This window comes from Caloenas nicobarica, chromosome 11 (assembly GCF_036013445.1).
Source record: "Caloenas nicobarica isolate bCalNic1 chromosome 11, bCalNic1.hap1, whole genome shotgun sequence".
NCBI lineage: Eukaryota > Metazoa > Chordata > Aves > Columbiformes > Columbidae > Caloenas > Caloenas nicobarica.
The window spans coordinates 20,900,153-20,922,316 of NC_088255.1; the positions used below are offsets into that span (position 1 = coordinate 20,900,153).

Sequence of the window (22,164 nt, forward strand, 5' to 3'; positions counted from 1 at the left end):
GCTTGTAGGGACATGTGTGCTCGTAAGCACAAAAATCCATCCAGGACTCTAGAGGTACACAGAAATATTTTTAGCTAAACATTTGTGTGTGCGTTTTACGTATTTTAAGGCATTTATGCACTCACGTGTCTATGTATATATTTATCAGAACATATCTTTGGCGAGCGAGAGAGCAAAAGAGCCAGAGCACAAACGAGCGCACGGAATGTGCGTGTCTGTGTGTTGCTGTATTATCCACAGACACATATGCCAAGGCTCAGAAACACAGAGCACAAGTGGATTTAGCTATAGGTTTCCATTTATGGGACATACATGGATGCAGCTTACTGATGTACACACTTGCAACATGTTTATTTCTTCGTATACACGTATGTTCAGAGAAAGGGAAAATATTATCTCACACATAAATATGGCTAGAGTAATATATATTTTATTTCTATCTTTATATAAAAGCGTTTATGTATGAATCTCTAGAGATGATATAGATAGAATCACAGAATCATTTTGGTTGGAAAAGACCCTCAAGATCATCCAGTCCAACCGTAACCCAGCCCTGGCACTGCCCCGTGTCCTGAGAACCTCATCTCCGCCTGTCCAACCCTCCAGGGATGGTGACTCCAGCACTGCCCTGGGCAGCCTGTTCCACAAAGAATTTATATATATTTTTATATATTTTTATATATTTTTATATATCTTTATATATATAAAATATATTTATGTATCTATCTATTTATTGATATAGACATATCTATTTATTTATTAATATAGACATAGACACATACAGCCGTGTGCGTATGCCTGTATGCTATGTATCACCTCAGATATGGAGAGACAGATGATCAATCATATGCCCTCAGACACATTTTAAATTATTTTATACTTACTTCTATTCGTAAGTGTGCACAGGTTTTTTTTCTCTTTCTCTCTCTGTCTATACACACAGACACCCCACCCCATACTCTGTTTTTTATATTTCTACACTTATGTGTAGTTTTTATGTATTTCAAAATACTTTTTATATTGTTTGTGTGTTTCTGTGTGTTATAGATAAACGTGATATACATGCAGGTGCCTGTGTGTGTAGTTGAGCTGTTTTTATATTTCTTTGAGAAAGGAAAGAGGGGGCAGGGAGAGAGAACGAAAGAAAATACAGATACATAAATAAGTATTTAAATAAATTCTAAGTAGAGGTGGATATGGAGATATCTGTGTGTGAGGGGGCGGGGGGGGAATGACAGAAAGCACAGGCACAATTAATTACACATAAAAATACACACAAATAAAGTAAATGTAGCAGGGCACATGGGGAATGGAGGGGAGTGAAAAGTGTGTGCGCTCTCATATATGTGTGTATATATACACAGCCAGAGAAAGACTATGTGCGCGAACAGCTATCGATGGCACTAAGTATATATAGACACAGAGAGTGTTTGGGGTGTCTTAAGAATGTGTAGATGTAGCGGGAATAGCATGTGTGTGAACATATCTAATACTATGACATGACATGACATGACATGACATGACATATAATATAATAATATATTATATATATTTATATATTATATTATATTAATAAATAATAACAAATAATGAATAATAAAATAAATAATAAATATAAATAAATAATAAAAGTAAATAAAATTAATACAATTATGATATGATGATATGATATTATTACTTTACATTTTGTTATGTCATATATTGTATCATATCATATGTGTTATGTTACATTGTATATAATATCAGTATATAATTTTATATAATAAAATAATAAAATATACAGCATATAAATGTTATGTCTAACATATAATATATAATATCTAATAATAAAATTATTGATAATATATAATAATAAAATATAATATATAAAATTATCTTAGGCTGGCGCAGAAGGAATTGCGGCTTTTGCATTGTTGAAATTTGCCATTTGATACTGAAATACACTCTCAAATAGATGCGGTTGTGTTGTGCATCGCTTCAATGCGCTTTCCTCGCCGCGTTCCCTGCCCTCTCGCCGCTTCCTCGCGCACCTCGACAACTCTGTGCAGGAAAATGCTCCCACAACCAGCAGGACGCAGAAAACGCTTTCCAAGAGGTCCTCAAATCCCCAGGCATGGATTTTTTACACCACAGGAATGAACAACCTTAATTCTCATTGGCAAAAAAAAATATTGTGTTGGCTGTAATGGTTCCTATTTTGATTAATAAATACATGTCTGAGCCTGGTTATAATGATTGAAAATTCAAGTCCAGGAACCGCAATTACTTTTGCACCAACCTAATATATTCCTATATGTGTATATATGGCAAGAGAGAGTATTGTGTGTTTGTGTGACCGGTGCTCTCTTGGTGCGTATATATGTGTATACGCAGAGTGAGAGATGTCAGGGAACCATATTTAAGTATGTGTATGTGTATGTGCATATTTATAGCAAGAGAGAAGTGTATGAAAACAACTCTGATATACCTATGTGTGTGTGTATATAGAGAGAGCAAGAGAATTTGTGTGACGAGCTCTCCATGTAGCTCTAAATATATGTGTATATACATGTAGTGAGAGAATTACGCATTTGTGCACGGCTTGTGTGCTCTCAATCTGTGTATACGTACACGTGTGTAAACAGCGCTTTCTCCAATTATATAAGTAGATGCATATATAAAGAGAATTGTGTGTGAACAGTCTGTATATATATTTAAGTACATATGTATATATGTACCTATATAGGCATGTCTATAACAAGAGAAAGCTCTGTGTGTGTGAGTACGGCTATCTATACATAGAGAATATATACCAAGATATAAACATATATATGTATGTATTTATGCACCCCAGAGATGATACATGGAGGGAGGCAAGAGACAGAGGGAGTGATAGAAAATGTGTGTGTGTTTGGAAGGGGCTCGCTCTTTTTGTCAAGTATATAGGCAAATGTATCATATATATGTGTGTATATATCTATATATATACACACACACACGCACACAAGGAGAGAATAATGTGTGTGACTGGCTCTCACTCACCTTGTGTATACATGCGTATATGTGTGTGCATATATGACAAGAGCGATTATTGTGTATGTATTTGTGTGTGATATAGATAAACGCACATATAGATTGGAGGGAGTACGTGTGAAAAATCCCTCTCTCTCCACATGTGTATGTATACATATGCACATATAGACAGGGATTAGGAGAGAAAGGGTGGGGGTTGAAGAGGGAATCTCTGAATGTATATGCCTATGTGTGTGTATATTTATATATATAAAAAGAAAATTATGTTTGTATGTGAAGAGTCTGTGTGTGTGTGTATATATATATGTATATAAAGAAAGTATTGTGTGTGTGAGGTCTCCGAACAGCTCTCAGTATATGTGTATATATGCAAGAAGAAAAGAGAGAGTGAGAGCCCCCAAATATCTTCCCCCTCCACTATCTAAGTATATACGTGTATATATGTGTGTGTGTGGAGCAAGAGACAATTGTGTGCGTGAACAGCTGTTTCTCTGTATATAAATATGTGTGTGTGTGTATTCATAGGAAGAAAATTGTGGGTGTCAACAGCTAAGTATATATTTATATATGCAGAGAAGTGTGTGTGAGAACAGCAGTCTATATAGAGCACATATGTGTATATACATATATATGCAGAGAGACAATAGTGTTGTTTTGTGTAAACAGTATGTGCTTTAATTATTTATGTATAGCAAGAGAGTAAGAATTACGTGTGTGAACAATCTGTGTGTATATATATATGTATACATGTATCTATATATTCATCTATATAGCAAGAGAGAGAATGTGTGTGAACAACTCGCTGGCTCTCACTTTATATATGTACCTATGCAGAGAGTGACTGTGCTGTGCACGTGTTTGTGTGTGAACAGCTCTCTCTCCCTTTCTCCGTGTGTGTGTGTGTATATATATATATATATATATATATATATATGTATGTAGATATAGTGACAAAGAACTCTGTGTGAACATCTCTCACACACTCTCTCTGTCTATACGAATATATGCGCATATATGTATATATACCTCTCAAGACGGAAAGTGTGCGTGTGACAGGAGCATCATTATATATGTATATTTTAATGCATATTTTATGTACATATTATATATGTATATTTTAATGCATTATTTATGCATTTATATGCATATTTTTATAAAGTGAGAGAATTATGTGTGTGAACAGCTCGCTGTATAAGTATGTATGCATATATGACTATGTATTTATATTTATATTTATGTTTGTGTTTATATTTAATAAGAGAATTGTGTGCAAACAGCTCTGTAAATATATATGTATGTAAATATGTCATTAATTATGTGTGTTTGAGAACAGCTCTCTCTATATATACAGTATATATGCGTGTGCATGTGTGTATATATATATATATGCACATGGGGGGGGCACGTGTGTGAGAGAGAACAGCTCTCTCTGTATATACACACGTATATATTTATGTATATATAGTGCAAGAGAATTCGTGTGTGAACGGCTCTTCTGAAGTATTTATATGTATATACATGTAGTGAATTACCTGTGTGTACACAGCTCTGTATACAGAGTACATACGCATACATATGTGTACACACAGCAAGAGAAAGGAGTATAATGTCTGTGAGAACAGCTCAGTATACAGCTACATATACATATACATGGAGAGAAAATAGTGTGTGTAAGCAGCGCTCTCAATTATATATGTATATATGCATATATAAATTACATGTGAACAGTCTGTATACAAGTATACATGTATATATGCATCTATATAGAAATAGACAGTATTGTGTGAGAAAACCTCTTGCTCACTCTCATATATGTATATCCATATATAGAGAGACTATATAAACATGCACATATATGTATATATATATGCATACATTTATGTACCCCAGAGATTATACATGTATATGGGTTGCGGGGATATAGAATGATAGAAAATGTGTGTGTGTGAGAGAACAGCTCTCGTTCTTTATCTCATGTATATATGCATATATATGGAGAGTGAACGTGTGTGAACAGCCCTTGCTCACTCTGGATGTATGTATCTATGTATATAACAGGAGAGAATATATGTATTGGTGAACAGCTAAGTGTAGATGTACACAGTGTGTACGGGGCTAGTGTGTCTGTGTGTGAAATCCCATGGTGGGGGGTGTGTGTGTGTGTGTATATACATACATGTATGTGCATAAAGAGATCAAGAGAGAGACAAGAGTGTGAGAGAGAACTGGTCTCCCCATATCAGTATATATGCATACATTATGCATACGTGTGTGTGTGTAGAGTGAAACTGTCTGAACAGCATGCACTCTCACCCCATCTTATATATATGTATATAGGCATATATAGTGCCAGAGAGCTGTGTGTGATCCCCTCACATTCTCTCTCTCTGTATATATGCATATATATACTGAGATAGAAGTATGCATGAGGTGTCTCTATATAAGTACGTATGCATATATGCCTATATATGTGTGTATATATAGCAAGATTGTGTGAGAACAGTTCACTCTCAGTATATGTGTATAGATGCACATACAGTGTGAGAGAAGCATGTATACATGTGAACAGCTCTGCTTATATATGTATGTACATATATGAGAGAGACAGACATGTATGCAAAAAAACCTCACTCTCTGTGTCTATATGTCTATATGTACATAGAGAGGGAGAACATGTGAGTTTTGGGGCTATTTTCTCCCATCCTGTGTCTCCCTCCCTCTTTGAGAAGCACAGATACACACACAGCCCCCCTCATATATGTTATTCAAATATTTATATCTTCACCTATATATATGTGTGTGTGTTCTCTTTACCCCTCTTGGGGGGGCTCACAGGGACCCCAGGTGTGCTGGACCCTCCCTCATACCCCTGCCCACCCATCGCATATTCTTTAAATATTTATATGTTTATGTCAATATTTTAAAAATGCATACCTGGGGGGATGTGTGTATGCATGCGCTTACTTTTCTCTTAAATGTACATACAGCTATTCCAATAAATAACTTCTATATATTACATATCTATAAATACACACATGACATACATGCTCCCCTATACAACGTATAGCTCAGCTGCTGCGAAGTTTCCATCTGGTTACAGCGTTAGATCTACACATGTAGACACTGACCTGCTGGCCTGTTCCATACACGTATCTATACATTCCGACCCCCCCCGCTGCAGCCGCGCAATGTCCCCCCCCCGCCCGAGGCCGGACGCAACTCAGCACAGGGGCGGCTGCTATGGGAGGGTCAGAGCCCCGCTGGTGGGGGGGCTCTCCAAAGGGGGGCAGCCCGCTGCAGCGCGGGGGGACCGGGCAGGACCCGGGGCGGCCCCAGGGACCCCCCAGCACCGCGGGCAGCGGGGTCGCCCCCGGGCGGGGGCCAGGGTGAGGGAAATGGCGGAGAGGAGCCCAGGAGGGGGAGAGGAGGAGGAGGAGGAGGAAGGGGAGGCGGCGGGGCTGTGCGAGTTCGGCGCGGCGTGCGTGGGAGGAGGCGGGTGCGTGTGCGGGTTTTACATGTGTGTGCATGTACGTGTGTGCGTGTGCGCACCCTCTGCGTGTGCCCCGTGTCCTCGCACACGCCCCCCCGCCCCCGGATCCCACCCCCAGCTGCTGGGGGAGAGGGACCCGGCCCTGCGGCTTTGCACGGGAGGGGCTGTGCATTCCGCCCCCCTCCCCCAAGAAAGTCTCGTCCCCCCGGTGGGATTTGGGGAGTGGGGTGTATTTGGGAAGGGGTTCATAGCACCGCTGCTGCCCCCACCAGCCCATGCAGAGCTGCAGCCTGCGAAGGGGCGAGGAGACCCCCCTACTCCGCGGCGCGCAGGGGCTGCGGGGGCGGCAGCGATTCGCGCACCCCCCCGCACTGTGCCAAGCCGGGGGTCCCCCCCGTGCCCCCACCGCCAGCCCACCGGGACCCGCCGCGCTGCCCGCATCCTCCGCTGCGGGGCGATGGCCGCCGGGGAGAGCGGGGCACACTGGACACGCAGGGCTCCCCCCTCGGGGGCCCCGTCCGGGTGGCCGTGGGGGTGGGGGTCGGTTGGGGGGCGGCCCCCGTCGCCGGGGCGGGGACCCCCGGCCTCGGCGCGGCGCCTCCGCGCTGCTGCCGCCGACCGCGGGAGGGCGTCGCCTGTGTTAGTTCCCTCCGGAGAACCCGGGGCCAGCGCCGCCGCCCCCGCCCCCCGCGCCCCGCCGCCACCCCCCCCGTGCGGCGGCCCCTCTTGGGCAGCGGGCGGCGGCGGCACCGAGGCGCGGGGGGGCCGCCGCGGCGCCCCAGCCGCCGCCGTACCAGGCGCCCCCCTCCTCGCTTTCGCCGCCGCGCCGGGCGCGCCCCCGAAATCACGGCGGGGGGCGGCGGGCGGCGCGCGGCGGGGGGCGCGGGGGCGGCGGCGGGCCGGGGGGGGGCCGGGCGCAGGGCACGGGGCGGGCGGGGCGGCCAGAGGGGCCCCGGCGTCGGCGCGGGAGCCCCGCGAAAGGGCCCCAAGAAGCACAAGTTGGAGCTGGCGGCGGACCAGGCTGTTGTTGTTCTCAACGTGGTCCGCCCCGCGTCCATATAAAGAGGCGGCGGCGGCACCCACCCCACTAGAGCGCGGCGGCGCGGAGCAAAGCGGAGTCCGATAGGAGCGCGGCCGCTGCCCGCCACGCCGCCCTTGCCCGCCCCCATTCTGCGGCCCGCGACCCCTCGGCACCATGTCGGTGGAGCTGGAAGAAGCCGATCTGCCTCTGACCGAGGCGGAGGAATTGCCGCTCTCCACAGAGAAGAAAGCGGCCGCTAAGAAAGCGAAAGGCGGCGGCTCGTCGCTTTCGCCGTCGAAGAAGAAAAAGAACAACAAGAAGAAGAACCAGCCAGGCAAATACAGCCAGCTGGTGGTGGAGACCATCCGCAAGCTGGGCGAGCGCAATGGCTCCTCGCTGGCCAAGATCTATAACGAGGCCAAGAAAGTGTCCTGGTTCGACCAGCAGAACGGCAGGACCTACCTGAAATACTCCATCAAGGCGCTGGTGCAGAACGACACGCTGCTCCAGGTCAAGGGCACCGGCGCCAACGGCTCCTTCAAGCTCAACAGGAAGAAGCTGGAAGGCGGCGGCGAAGGGGGCGCGGGCAGCAGCGCCCACAAGAAGGCGACGGCCTCCACGTCCCGGCGGGCGGAGAAGCCGGCAGCCAAGAGCAAGAAGCCTGAGAAGAAATCGCACAAGAAGGGAGCCGGCGGTGCGGCGGCGAAAAAGGACAAGGGCAAAGCCAAGAAGGCCACCAAGAAGGGAGCCGCGTCCCCCGGGGGCAAGAAGGTAAAGAAGTCCGCAAAGCCCAAGGCACTCAAGAGCAGGAAGGCATGAGAGCGGGGCGCAGGGAGCCCCCCGCCGCCCCCCGGACTGTGACCCCCGCCGCACAGACTGCTCTGAGGACGGACCCCCGGGGACCCGCTTTGTCTTTGTGTTGCTGACTCGGCTCCGCAGCCGCCGCCGTGCGCGGTGAGCGGGGCTGCGGCTGCCCCAGCACCCCCTTCCCTTTCTCCGCCGCCTTATTTTTTTCCATCCCCCCCCCGCCACCCCGGGGCTTTTCCCCGATCGCGTCCTTTTGTTTTCGGCCGTGCCCCTCCCCGCGTGTAGACAGTTCCTGACTCTTCCCCCGGCCCCCCCCCCCCCCCTTTTTTCCCCCGGTGCTTTACAGGAATTTTTCCCGCCTGGTTTCCATAGCAGCCGCTTTGCGGCGGCGCCCCCGCTGCCCCCCGCGCCACGTGGGCCGGGCTCCCGCCGCCCGGGCCCGCTCTGCGCGCGCGCCCCGCCCCTCGCGCCGGCCGCCGCGCGCCTGCTCGCCGCGATTCCGAAAAGCGACGGCGCCCCCTATTGGCTCCCGGGCCCCCGCTGCCATGGCAACGGCCCGTTGGGCGCCAATTGGCTGCCGCGGCGTCCGGCCGCTCGTCACGGGGCCGGCGCGCGCGGGTGGCCGCCCGCCCCCTGGCGGAACAGCCCGCGGGGCCCCGCGGGTTCAGGTCGCGTCTTCAATAATGGCCTTTATAATTTTTTTTTTAAGTCGGTCTTGGGTTAGTTTTGGTTATTTTTTTGGGGAGGGTGGGGTTTTTTTCTTTTATTTCTTTTGGATTGTTTCCGTTATTTTTTTCATTTATCGTCGTTTCAAATAAATTGTTAAAAAAACGTCATGCTGTCGTGCGCTCCCTGCAGGCACCGGGGAGCGGGCAGGGAGGGCCGGGGGCAGCGGAGCCCCCGGGGCGAGGCGGGAGGGCCCAGCCGCACTGCGTGTGTCCCCGCGGAGGAGACGGGGGGGCGCTGCTGCCCACCCAGGTGTTGATGCAGCAGAGCAGACCCAGGGGGCTGCACCTGCCCCCAGGGGGAGAAGCTGCACAGGACCGATGAGAGGGGCGGGGAGGAGAGGGGGTGAGGGTTCCCCTGCCATGGAGGCAGTGAAGGGGTACCCACCAGGGGGGGTACCCCACAGCACCTGGGTTAGAAGGAGGCACCCCGACCTCCATCCCTCCCTTCCAGCCTCAGCTTCGGGGAGCTTTTCCCCAGGAGCTGCAGCTCCATTGTGCACACACAGCACTGCAAGCAGAGGCCCATCACGCACCCTGCGCCTCCATGGCTGTGCCTATTTATAGCATATGCCAGCAAGGTTGCATAAAGCCTTGCCAGGGATCTGGGCCATCTTGTTCTGCCTGTCTGCAGCAGCAGGGGCTGAGCCTGCAGCTCCATGCTCATCACCCTCTCTGCTCATTGGAGACCCCCAGCTTATACCCGGGTTGCAGGAGCAGGGAGGAAAAGGAGCCCAACTACTTGCTCTCTGCAGCAGGGCAGGTAGTGCTGCAGTTGCACTGTACCCCACAGGTCAGCTGTGGTTAAGCCCACAGCAGAGCTTTGCTGTCACCTCAGGGCCCTGCTCAGCTGCCTCCCCCAAAGCAGGAGCAGAACAAGCAGGCGCATCACCCCAGAGCATCAACATGCTCCTGGTGCCTGGGGAAACACAGCACTGATCAGCCCAATGCACAAGGCCTCCAGGAGGAGGGGACAGAGGAACAGCAGACAGCTGGAGCCTGGGGACAGCCAGGGCCTTCCAGCACTCCCAGGAAAGGAGCAGCCCCCTTCCTCCTGTACCCAGGCCCTTCTACAGCTGCTTCATCCCTGTGTCTCTTGGAGCACAAGCAGAGAGAAGGGAAGTAAGTTTATTACCTGAAGAACTGTCCATCAACTAAACTCAGGAAGACAAGTCAGCTTTGCTCCGGGGAGAGACCAGCAGCCTTCTGCTGCTGGGGGGCTGCAGCCTCCCTCCAGTCAGTATTTGGGACAGGCAGCCCCTGTACATCTCACACCAAGCCTGAGCACCTGCCAGTGACCTCAGGTACCAGGAGAGCTGCTGCATTACAGCTGTGACCTGCAGTTGTCTCCTTGGTCAGCAGATGACACTGCAGGTTTTGAAGGGATGGAGGAGATGCCATCACCCAGGTCCGGCCAGTCTCACAACCTGCAAGGCAAAGTGCTTGACTGGTAAGGAGCATTACCTGGAAGGTGAACCACCAGTGGCATCCCTGTAGGCAGGTGGGGGCAGAGGGAAGGCAGCAGCATGACACATCACACTGGTCCAGCTGGAGACCTCACCTTTCAGCCAGAGGGACTGGCAGCATTTCACTGTACACACCAGGACTGCCAGGAGCTGCGACATGAGCATCCCTGAGCAGACTCCCACGGGTGCTGCCGGCTGCAAGGGCTGGGCTCTGGAGAGAAACCCAAGCCTCGAGGACTTCCAAGGGCAAGTGACTCCAGTCTCATCCCCCAGATAAACACAGCAAATCCCAGAGCTGGTAGAGACTCTGCTGCACATGGTGAGATGCACAGCAGCTTCCAGCTTCAGGTCTACGCTGTCTCACCTTTCAGGTGCCCGGAGGAGGCAGGGGAAGAGCCCTGCAGCCTCCCTGCCCTCTCCTGAGGAAAGGACAGACCAACAGACACCCTTTCAGGCTCACATGACCTCTGGGGAAGGCTCAGCTCAGCCAAGACCTTCACATTTTATGAGCTCAATTGCTCTGGTGCTACAGAAGAGCCAGGACCAGCAACTGCTCCAAGAAGCCACAAGACCAATCCCTTGAAGGTGACAGAGTCCGTTCCAGCTTTCTAATAAAGACCAAAACTTCCTGGTCACAACAATGTTTAGATGTGAAGTTGAGGAGGTGATAAAGGCCAAGCACTTTAGCAACACTTGGCCAGACAGACAGGATTTCCCCTTGAAGCAGCCCAGCTTTTCCAGCTGGTCCATCACATGGGTGGCAGGAGAAGTTTAACCAGCTGGAGCTCAGCATTGAGGGCACCACATCTGCCACCAGCTCCCAGTTACAGCTGCAGGCGTCACCCTGGGCAGAGCCACACAACACTGGGGTGGTTACAGAGCTACTCAGCCCCCAGTGCACAGGGCAGCAGCCCAACCTGTCCCCTGTGCCGGGGCACCCCCAAATACTCCATACTCATTCCTCCCTTGTGTTCTGGCCAGCACATTTGGTGGGGCAGAAGGTGGCACCTATAGAGACCAGCCTAGCAGCTCCAGTCCTGACCTACACCATCCCCAGTTCAGCCCAGCCCTCACCACCACCCAATCCTGACCATGCTGGAAGTTGTCTAAGCCCCCCACAATCCTCCCTCCCAAACCCAAGCTGGGAGCAACTCCGCCATGCAGACCAGTCACCAGGACAGCAAACTGGGAGACATCTGAAGAGAGAGGGTGTTGTAAGAAACAGCCCCATATCTCCAGGCCTCCTCCTTCCACATCAGGATCAGGTTTTCCCATCTGAACTCTTCAAGCCCATCTCTGCCTGCAAGGTCTCCCAGAGGGTCCTGGGCAGCCCATGGGGTGGGGATGGCACCTCCAGCATGGAAGAAGGTCCCAGGTCCTGCCTCATCCCCTCAGCTGCTCCCAACTATTCCCACAGCAGGGAGAAGAGCCAGAGAAGGGTTTTATCTGTTCCCACAGGTAGAAAAAGACTATTTGTTCAAGTGAAGGGCAAGCAGGACCACTGCTAGGCCAGATGTGGTGCTCTACTAGTCCTTCCTCACTTGCAGAAAACCAGGCCCAGATACCAAGCTGCCACCGGAGTCTGCTCCTGCAGACGGCTGCCAGATTCAGATTCGGAGGGGTGACAAGACACGGCATATGTGACAGCATTCAACAGGGAACCAGTTTAATCAGATATTGGGTTTGCACCGTTCTTTTCAGTATCACAAGTTCTGCATTTTTTTTTTTTCTAAGAAATACAAAGCACTCTCGGGTTGTACAGAACACTGGTCCTACAGAAAACATGAGGGAGAGAACAAGACACTGATACAGACACGTCAAACACTGTACTAGGCAGTGGAAACCCCTTGTCCCCACCTTGCCAGCGGTGACAGTCACGTCATGGGAGAGAACCTGGGGGGTCTGTGACACAGCAGTGCTGTGGACAGTGCCCCCCATCCACCCCAGGGTACCCCAGCATAACCACGGGGCACATCTGTACCCCATTAGCACAACACTAACGAACACGCTGCTTCCACATTCCACAGAGTGAAAAACCCCTTCATAAAGCCAGTTGACAAGCACCCAGATTCATCTACTTTAGGTAATAAGACTCAGAGCCAGGGTACATTACTTCATCCACAAGATTAACATCTGATTCAATAGGCTGAAGACATGCTACTTACAGCACATAAATAGAAGTTGCTTTTTTTTTAACTTAAAAAACATATTACGAAGGTCTACAGTCTGATTGCCTAGACACTGCCGCATGCACACGACTATCGGCCTCCACAGAAGCAGCTGCTCTGGGCAGCGAGGAAAGCTGTCTCTGCATCAGCTATTCCAAGCGTCACGGGACAGCTAGCCTGTCCCCATGATCCCACATTATCCACACAGCTATTAAATAAATACGATACTAGCTATGAGTGAGTTTTAATACAAACTCCAGGATCTTTTTTAAAAAAAAAATATTAATCCATAGAGGGTAACAGTTAACAGATAGCATCATCACTTTATTTCTCAGAACCAGAAATAGTGTTGAATGAACAAACAACAAAAAGAGCCACAGCATGTCATTTCCAGAAGTGCATGGGTAGCTCTCAGCAACACGAAGGGTTTCTGCAGCCGGGAGAGCAGGGGAGCGGCGGCAGAAGATGGCAGCTCCCGCTCCCAGCGGGCGCCTGACCTTGCGACGCTCTCCGAGGGGATTTGTCACCGCACCCTCCGCCCCACCCCGCGAGCAGGACCCATGGAATATGAGGCCACCGAGTCCCCCAGCGCCCACCGAGCCAGGGAGCTGCGGGACAGTGACTCTGCAGGGAGGTACCCCCAAAAATAATAGACTTTAAAATAAATAGGACCAGAGCTTCTTTACAGTAGGCAACGCACTAGCTTTACCATGAACAAAACTAACAGTCACTTCTTGCCAATGGAGAAAGTTTTCCTCCTTTTCACATTTTCCAGCCCCCTGCCCTCCCCGCTGCAGTGCTGCCGGGATGGCATTGCTGGCAGGGAGGGCACAGCAGCAGCCAGTCCCATCCTTGTGCCAGGGCGAGCAGGGGGGGCTGGGGGTGCCCTGCATGGCCCCAGGGCTGGCAGAGGGGACAGGCAGCTGGGGGTGCCCGTGTCCATCCCCACAGCAGCCAGAACAATCCTCCGCAGCTACCAGCAGCTTTGCACCATTACTCAACCATCCAGCTCCACATACCACCACTGCCGCCAACAGCTGTGATCCAGCTGCCCCCTCCAAAAACACTTCTTCCAGAGGGAAGAGGGGCAGGGTGGGGGCACAAGCAGGGCCTGACCCCACTCATGCTCCCCCAGCACCCTGCTGCAGCCCAGGCTGGGGGACTAGTGGAGGGCTGGCAGGGTGCTGCCAGGGCTCAGCACCTAGTCTGGGCTGGGGGGGAAGGACAGGGACCCTCAGCCCCACAAGGAGGACAGGCAAGGTACTGGTGAGGAGGTAGGGCTGGGAGGGGAGACAGGGGCAGCGCTCACTTCTTGGAGCTCTGCGTCTTCTTGGGCAGCAGCACGGCCTGGATGTTGGGCAGGACGCCGCCCTGAGCGATGGTCACGCCGCCCAGCAGCTTGTTGAGCTCCTCGTCGTTGCGGATGGCGAGCTGCAGGTGCCGCGGGATGATGCGCGTCTTCTTGTTGTCGCGGGCCGCGTTGCCCGCCAGCTCCAGGATCTCAGCCGACAGATACTCTAGCACTGCTGCCAGGTACACCGGCGCCCCGGCGCCCACCCGCTCCGCGTAGTTTCCCTTCCGCAGCAGCCGGTGCACCCGGCCCACCGGGAACTGCAGCCCGGCCCGCGACGAGCGCGACTTGGCCTTGGCCCGCGCTTTGCCACCGGACTTCCCCCGGCCCGACATGGCCGGCAGGCAGCGGCCCCTCGCCGCCGCCGCCCAAGAAGCGCCACGCACAGACGGTCCCGGCGCCTGCAAGGAAATAAACGCCGTTACGCCGCGCTGCCGGGCACCCACCGTCCCCGCCCGCCGCCGCGCCGCCCTTACCCACAGCCGCCGCCGCTCCGCCCTGCGCGCCGCCCGCCGCCGCACTGCCAGGGCCGGCGCCGCCGCGCCGCGGATATCCCTGCCCGCCCCGCCGCACGCCGCTTCCCATTGGCTACTGCTGCGGCCGACGTGGCGCTGATTGGTCGCTGTGCTGATCCCTGATTTGCATAGGGCTCGCAGGGCCCCGGCTCCGCCACGGGGTCGACGCCGAGGGCAGCGCCCGGCGGGGAGCGACCCGGCTCGGCCCCTTGATCCGGGGGGGTCTCGGTTCCCAGCCGGCCAAGCCCGGCAGCAGCCGGGGCTCCTCCACACGCTGGTAGCTGTTTCCTGGCTGGGCCAGGGCCGACGGGGGGCGGCTTTGGCCGGGGCACCCGTGAGTGTCCCAGCATCGCTGCTTCTCACCGCCTGCCCCTTTTGCCCAAAGCCAGAGCCCTCTCCTCGGCCGGAGGGAGAGTGCCAGGACCTGTGGCACGGGGATGCTCCGGGGGGATGGACCCCCCGATGGGGGAAACTCCCTCCATTGGAGGGTCCATCCCCCCGGAGCATCCCCCCACCTGCTTCGAGTGCTGCCCTCCCTCCCAGAGCATCATGCATCAAAGGGGAAAGTTGTTCCCAAGCCAGTTTTGGGGGCCAGGTCACACCAGGTTAAGTGCAGACATCTCCTTGCCAGGTAGGAGCAACCGCTGCAAACGACATTGATTGAGCAGCCAGCCTTCAGTTTGAAGGTGATGTAGTTCAGCAAGAACACCTCATTAAACCCTCAGTGTAGTTTTCCTTGGTGGATGATGCTGCTGGTGTTCACAGCCTGGGGGGGGATAATCTTCACCTTGCGTCTTTGCATTGTCCCTGCCTCCCCAAGGGAAGGATCATGTTCCCCAGAGCGGGAAAGGTGAGCATCCCCCATGCGTGCTCAGCATCTTCACTCCTGCCACAGCAACTGGAGACCTGAAATGAATTTGAGATGAGCTGGTGACCTTTGGAAAAGCCTGATCTACAGCTAGCACTGACCAGGCCAGCACAGCTGAGCTGCTCACCCTGCAGGTGTGATGGCCAGGCAGGGAGAGAAGCCTCCCTTGTGGCTTCTGCAAGGATAGGCCCTGAGGTGACAGCCCCAGCGCCTGAAGATCTATTTATTCTACCAGGAGCTGCTAATGCAGCGACTCTATAGCCTCAAGTCACCGTGGGAGCGATGAGGAGCCAGCTAGCAACAGGCTTTCTGGCTAGAAATCCTAATCCCACCCCAGATTCCCATAAAGCAGATCTTCAGGGCTCAGCTGCCTCCATGGCATGTGAGGGATTCAGAGATGGATTTGGCTCTGAGACCGCTTGGGTCTCCCCGGTTTTCTGTCCTGTATGTCCTGCCCCAGCTCTGCTGTCCCTCCCCAGTGATGTGCCCCAGCTACGGCCACCCCTGCAGCTCCCCAGGGACAGATCGTTTGAGAGGAGCCCTGAAATAAATCCCCGGGGGATATTTTCCACTGGCAAATGGAAATGCTCCAGCAACATCGCCCTGCGGGTGCCCTGTGAGCTCAGCAGCTGTAGCTGGTCTCCCGCGCAGCAGATGGAGAGGAGATATGAGCTCTGCCTGCAAAACGGGAGCAGAAGGGCTGTGGTGGGCAAGGGGGACAAAGACACACACACGGACAAGGGCACAGCGCAGCCAACCAGTTAATCCCATTTTATTGTTTCCAATAAAGATGAAGTACTGTTCTCCAGCAAGGGTCCCACCGTGTAAGGCTTTTGGTCTGCAACATCTGGCTCTGTTTACAAAATCCCTGACCTCAAAAACAACTGCCCTGTGCTGTTCTGTAATGGCACTTTGGTGACCCGGGCTTTAATGAATGACCTTTCTGAACAAGGCAGAGCACATCCCTCCACAGATCAAGAAAATCCTTTCTAAATCTTCAAATCCCATTAACAAAATGACTGTACAAACAACGTGACCAAGACACGCTGTCCCAACCCGCTGCCTGCAGGGAAACCCAAGCAAAGCCCAGTTCTACCCAGGCTCCACTTAAACATCTCCCTGCTCAGGAGCCAGGAACGCACATGGCAACACGGGACGACTCTGGCAGATCTTCCTGAGCCTGGGGTTTCCTCCTAGGATTTATTGCATGTTCCTCTGTACTGCAGCCATCTTTCGAGAGAGTATTCAAAAGGAAATTGGTACAGAATCAATATGGAATTAAATGGAAAAGAGGTATCAGTTTAATACAAAAAAAAAAAAAAGGAAAAAGAAAACAGGAGATGTGAACTGTGAACGCTGTCAGAGGCAGAAGCGACTCCTCCTTGGTAGGCTGAGATGCTTCTCAAGGCTTTATCTGCGACCCCCAGGAAGGGGGGCCACCAGGTTATATCCACTCCCATCAGCACACGACAGAGCCAAAACCTTTAAAGACGAACACCAACCTTTAACAGAACATGAAGAACAGAGACAAACAACCTAGAGCATCAAATCAACACCTGAGAGGCTTGGAGAACCTCAACAGCCATCTGCGAAGCCTTCCAAAAAAAAAAAAAAAGTTTCTCATTCTGCTTCAGAAAACCAGGAGGGAAAAGGATGGCCAGCCATCCCAGACGGTGCCTACGCCTTGCGCTTCTTTGCAGCCGGCTCTGCCTCCTTCCCCAGCCACTGCTGCAGGAGACCTGTGCCGGTTTTCTTGGGCGAAGGGCTGTGGATGAACTGACTCGTCCACCTGGGCAAATCGTTTTCTTTCTTCTGGGGAGAGCCCTCCTGGGAGCTTTTTAACCAGCTCAGCATCACGTTGCTGGTGGGGGTGGCTTTGACCTCCTGGAGAGACAAAAGACGGTGGGAGAGAAGTCAGGAGCACGGGAGCAGGGCAGGAGCCGCGGGAGGGGATGCAGGGGGCTGGAGCCGCAGCCCTGCCCGCAACCAGGCACATCTGTGGGACGCTCCCCACACTGCTCATTCCAAGCCCTGTTTCACATGGAGTTTGCTTCATTTGGCAGAGAAACCCTAACACAGGGTGAGAATTTGTCTCTGGAAGCAGAGGGAAGGGAATCTGTCCGGGGCTCTGCACTCAAGTACAGGCGTGGGATCACAGAACGGTTTGGGTTGGAAGGGACCTTCAAAGCTCATCCAGTCCGAGTCCTGCCCGCGCTGCGGCGTGGCCGCACCGTCCCTGCCCAGGGATGTCACCGTGGCCAAGCTGTCCCCCGCCAGCCCTCACCTTCTGGGCTCCCAGCTCGACGGGCGCAACACACTCGGGCGTGTTGTTGCGGACGCTGTTGACAAAGGTGGACACTGGGTGGAAAACGACGTTCTCCGTAGGCTGGATGAGTTTAACCGCTTCTTGGGTTGGGACTTCAGCAAAGTCCAGCCATTTCCTGATGGCCTCGTCCCCGTCCAGGATGGCTGGCATCCTAGGGGACAAGACAGTCAAAGCCCAGTGCCAGTACAGCAGAGCAGGGTGGTAAAAGCTGGGTTTGCAAGCTAGCAAGGAACCAGCAGTTTGGGGAAAAATACAGGGAAAACTGAAACAGGCAGAAAACAGATTCATTTTGCCCAGGTAGCTGCTTTGCTGGAGGAGGCGGAGGGGTCCGACTGCCACCCGCAGGGGCACAAAGGCAGTGATTTATGGAAAGGGTGCACGCCAGCGACCAGAAACGAGCTGGTAATGTTGTAGCATTTGTCTCTGAAGGCATCAGGAAGAGGCAGGGCTCCCTGCCCACACGCTGCCAGCCCGGTGTTTAAAAGCACAGCTTTCCTCCCTCGTCCCCCCGCAGCCCTGCAGCTGCCCGCCTGCTTTCACTTGCCTGTGATGGATGAAGCTCACGTCCTTGGAGGCGTCCACGGTGATGATGGTGTAAGTGTACAGCGTCTCTCCTCCCGCCGGTGGCTCCCAGCAGTCGAAAATCCCAGCCATGGTGAGCAACCTCCAGCCCCTCCATTCCTCGTCTCCATCCTTCCCCTCAGCCTGCAGGAGGAAGGTCCCAGCGCCCCGGTCGGTGCTGACGCAGGAGCAGCCAAAGCATCGCAGACCCGCCAGTGCCGCAGCAGGTCAGTGACTCAGATCTAAGTCACGAACTGATCTGAGGACTTTCCAGGAGCCTTTCTACTAATTTGAGGCAACTCCAGGAGAGACACCGGGAGCCGCATCTTCCCACAGGCAAGCCAGCACCCTCCCTCCCCTCCGAACATCCCGACCGCCGGCTCAGCCGAAGGAAAGAGGTAGCAAAACTCCCAGCCCAGTCCCCTGCGAGACGTATCGCCCACCCATGCAAATATCCGGCATGTGGGGAGCAGCGAGCGTGACGGCGGGGACACCGCAGCGGTGGGGACCACCGGCCGCACAGGGATGCCGGGGTGCCGAACCCACCGCGGGATGGAGCCCCGTTGGGAAACAGAGACCCCAGAGAGGGGCACAGCTGGAGGGAAAGGGGCTTTTCCCCAGGCAGCTGGAGGGAGCAGGCGCTCAGAGCCGGGTGTGAGCGTTCAGACGCAGCCAGGGGCTCCGTACCACGGCATCCTTGCTCTGGGGGAAGTAAATGAAATACGGCTGCTTCCCCCCGCTGTGCTGCTGCCACTCGTAGAAGCCATCCGCCAGCACCACGCAGCGCTTGCCCTTGAGGAGAGGACCCTGGGGGAGAGAAAGCACAAGCGAGATGTGAACAGCAGCCCCGGGCAGTCTGCGAGGGAGGACGGGGCTGCGGGGACCACCCGGCCTGCTCCCTCCGTCCTGGGGGTCCCCTAAAGCCGCCCCACGGATGCACAAACGCCACCACCCAGCGTTGCAGTGAAAGATGAGCTTCAACAGCAACAACCGTTTCACTTCTTCTATTTTAATGAAATCCGCCAGCCCTGCAGTACAGGGACTCACTGAGGAGCATCCTGCCCTGTGCTGCAGGCAAACGGTGACCGGGACTCACTCGGGAGATGCTTCAGCTCTGGTTTTGGGGGCTACAAGATCTCTTTGGGCTGGCCAGAAAGAGAACAGCAACTCACCTTGTAGGAGGACTTCTTCAGCATGGTATCGCTGCGGCAGTTGGAGGTGTTGAACTGCATTTTGGAAGGGTCGTCCTTGTTGAACCAGGAGGGAACCAGGCCCCAGCGCATGTCCATGAGGACCCGCTCGGAGGAGTCGGCATCCTTTCGAACGAGACAGAGAAATGCCTCAGGTCAGAGCCGCGTCACAGGGAGCACAAGCATCCCCACAGCTCGAGAGGGGCTTCGTAGAGCCCGGGGAAGCGGCTTCTCCTCCTGCAAGGGAGGAACAGGCCGGTGTCTCTGCCAAGAGCTGAGCCGGGGTTCACAGCCCCTTCAGCACCAAATCTGCCTCTGCTCTTTGGCACGGACGCTACTCGCAAACCATGCAGAAATAGGCACGAATTCTAACCCTTTCCATATTCTTAATGGCTTTCCTGTAAGAATAAATCTCCAGCAAAAAGCACAAAAATATTCTGCAGGAATAAATAACTGTCTCAGCGAGGCTCACCCGATGACTCTCTGGAGGAATGAACGCAGGGTTTTTTTTTTCAACGGGAAGTGCCTGGACACGTGAGCTCCCCAGATCTTAAGTAACCGGTTACGGCAGGATGGTGTCACGCTCCTCAAACCTTCCCTCTTTAAAGCGAGAGTCCCATGAGGTGTAAGCCTCACCTCTGTTTTAATAGCATGATTTCTGCAGACCTGGTTCACTTTCACTCCTCGCGCTTTGCATATTATCTGCGCTTGGACAATGGAAACAGTTTGCGGCTTTCACTTCTCCCCAGCTCGCTCTCGCTTTCTGCCCACGGCTGCAGCCCGGGGGGTGCTTGGCTGGGGCGAGCGGGGCCCTGGGGCACCTGCTCCTAAAGAACTGCAGTAGTGAGAGAGATAGATATATATATATATATATATATACACACACATATCTACTGTAAGTGTACATAGAATCATAGAATTATTTTGGTTGGAAGCGACCCTCAAGATCGAGTCCAACCATTTCCCCACCCCTGGCACTGCCCCGTGTCCCTGAGAACCTCATCTCCATCTGTCCAACCCCTCCAGGGATGGTGACTCCACCACTGCCCTGGGCAGCCTGTTCCAATGCCCCACAGCCCTTTGGGGAAGAAATTGTTCCCCACATCCAACCTCAACCTCCCCTGGCGCAACTTGAGGCCGTTTCCTCTGGTCCTGGCGCTTGTTCCTGGGGAGCAGAGCCCGACCCCCCCTGGCTCCAAGCTCCTTTCAGGCAGGTCAGAGATCAGAAGGTCTCCCCTCAGCTCCTGTTCTCCAGCTGAACCCCCGGCTCCCTCAGCCGCTCCCACACACTTGTGCTCCAGCCCCTCACCAGCTCCGTTCCCTTCTCTCAACTCTATAAATATACATATAGGGACGTGTATGTGCCCAGCTTTGTGAAGTCCTCCAGAGCCTCCCACAGATGAGGGGCAGCACAAGGGACACCTCACACCGCACCTGTGTCCCAGCAGCTGAAGAGATGTACAACCCAGAGGGTGTCAGCCCGTCACCTGTGTCACCCCCCAACTTCCTCTGCCCCACCAGCTCCTCTCAGGGGGGTGTGGGACCCCCAGGCAGGACAGGAGGGTACCAAGGATGCCCAATGGCATCACCCACGGCACCCCAAAGTGTCCCCACCGCCACGTCCCACCCCGTCCCCTGTGCCGGTAACAGCTGCAGGAGCAGCGGCCCCTTTGGCTGCCCCACCGGCCTGGGGGGAGAGTGGAGGGAGCCCAGATTGGGGTGTTTCAATTCGGTGCACCCAGCTTCACCCCACTGAACATGAAAGAGCAGCAGTTCACTGGGCACCCCCTTCTGCGGAAACCAAACGAGACGCACAAACGGTTGTACAGGCTGCTCAGGTTGTCCGAGGAAGGTCTGGTGAGGCTTAAATTAGCTGGGATAACGGTCACCACAGGTGTACAGTTATTTTACAGCTCTGAAGCTGAGATTTTTTTCTCTACTCTCCCCTACTAATGCAGCCTGGACACACTCAGAAGCATTATGAAATGAAAAAAAAAATCCCCAGGAAAACAGAATAAAACCAGCAGAGCAATTATAGACATTCAGGAAAAAAATTCTACCACAATTAATCACTTACATATGAATATTTGCAGAAAATACAACACAATGCTGGAAGCACGGTACCGATCCACCCCCCCTCTTCAGGAACAAGTAAACACTAACAACGAGAGACATTCTTGGCAATTAGAAAAACTCAATACCCGCCACGTACGCTGAGCAAAGAGAAGCCAAACAAGCCGCTCCAATCGGGGCTGGGTACCGCACCACCCCGGGAGGCACGACGCCCACTTTAAGCCCCAGGATCCACGGCAGCCAGGCGGATTTTTAAGCAGCAGCAGCGACCAGGATGCGGCCCCGGCGCCCTTGTTTTGGTTCGCCCAGAGGGGAGGGAGGGAAGGAAAGAAGGAAGGAGGGAGGGATGAAGGGAGGGAGGTACCTGCTGGAGGTGCCGGCGGGAGAGCAGCACCGGCCCGCTGGACTGCGGGCCCTTGTTGTACGAGGGCCGGTACCGCTCCGCCCGGATCCACTCGGGCTGTCGCCGCCGACCGCCTCTGTCGCGATAGGCGCAGGCCCGGCGGAGGTTGTCGGCCCCCAAGGAACAGGCGGTGCGGCCGCACATCCCGCCGGGTCTGCGGGGAGACGGGGCCGACTCGGAGCTCCGCC

The 22,164-nt window shown here is 53.3% G+C and overlaps 3 protein-coding genes across 4 annotated transcripts; 1 reads left to right on the plus strand and 2 right to left on the minus strand.

Moving 5' to 3' along the window:
• The first annotated feature begins 7,564 nt into the window (after positions 1 to 7,564).
• On the plus strand, positions 7,565 to 9,133 carry LOC135993029 (histone H1.10). Its single transcript, XM_065642610.1, has one exon. The coding sequence runs from the start codon at positions 7,698 to 7,700 to the stop codon at positions 8,340 to 8,342; it is 645 nt and encodes a 214-aa protein (XP_065498682.1). The 5' UTR covers positions 7,565 to 7,697; the 3' UTR covers positions 8,343 to 9,133.
• A 3,054-nt stretch (positions 9,134 to 12,187) lies between these two features.
• On the minus strand, positions 12,188 to 14,546 carry LOC135993069 (histone H2A type 2-B-like). 2 transcript variants are annotated; one of them, XM_065642664.1, is made up of 2 exons: positions 14,517 to 14,546; positions 12,188 to 14,441 (listed from the first exon to the last, which is right to left on the minus strand). In XM_065642664.1, exon 2 carries the CDS (start codon positions 14,373 to 14,375, stop codon positions 13,995 to 13,997), a length of 381 nt encoding a protein of 126 aa, XP_065498736.1. In that variant the 5' UTR covers positions 14,376 to 14,441; positions 14,517 to 14,546; the 3' UTR covers positions 12,188 to 13,994. The 2 variants fall into 2 exon arrangements, with proteins under 2 accessions (XP_065498736.1, XP_065498737.1); XM_065642665.1 differs by having other exon boundaries at positions 14,521 to 14,545.
• Positions 14,547 to 16,184: 1,638 nt separating this feature from the next.
• Positions 16,185 to 22,149, minus strand: HMCES (5-hydroxymethylcytosine binding, ES cell specific). Its single transcript, XM_065642714.1, has 6 exons — positions 21,938 to 22,149; positions 19,483 to 19,626; positions 18,998 to 19,117; positions 18,294 to 18,454; positions 17,708 to 17,900; positions 16,185 to 17,307 (listed from the first exon to the last, which is right to left on the minus strand). The coding sequence occupies exons 1-6, from the start codon at positions 22,118 to 22,120 to the stop codon at positions 17,101 to 17,103; spliced, it is 1,008 nt and encodes a 335-aa protein (XP_065498786.1). The 5' UTR covers positions 22,121 to 22,149; the 3' UTR covers positions 16,185 to 17,100.
• Positions 22,150 to 22,164: the final 15 nt, after the last annotated feature.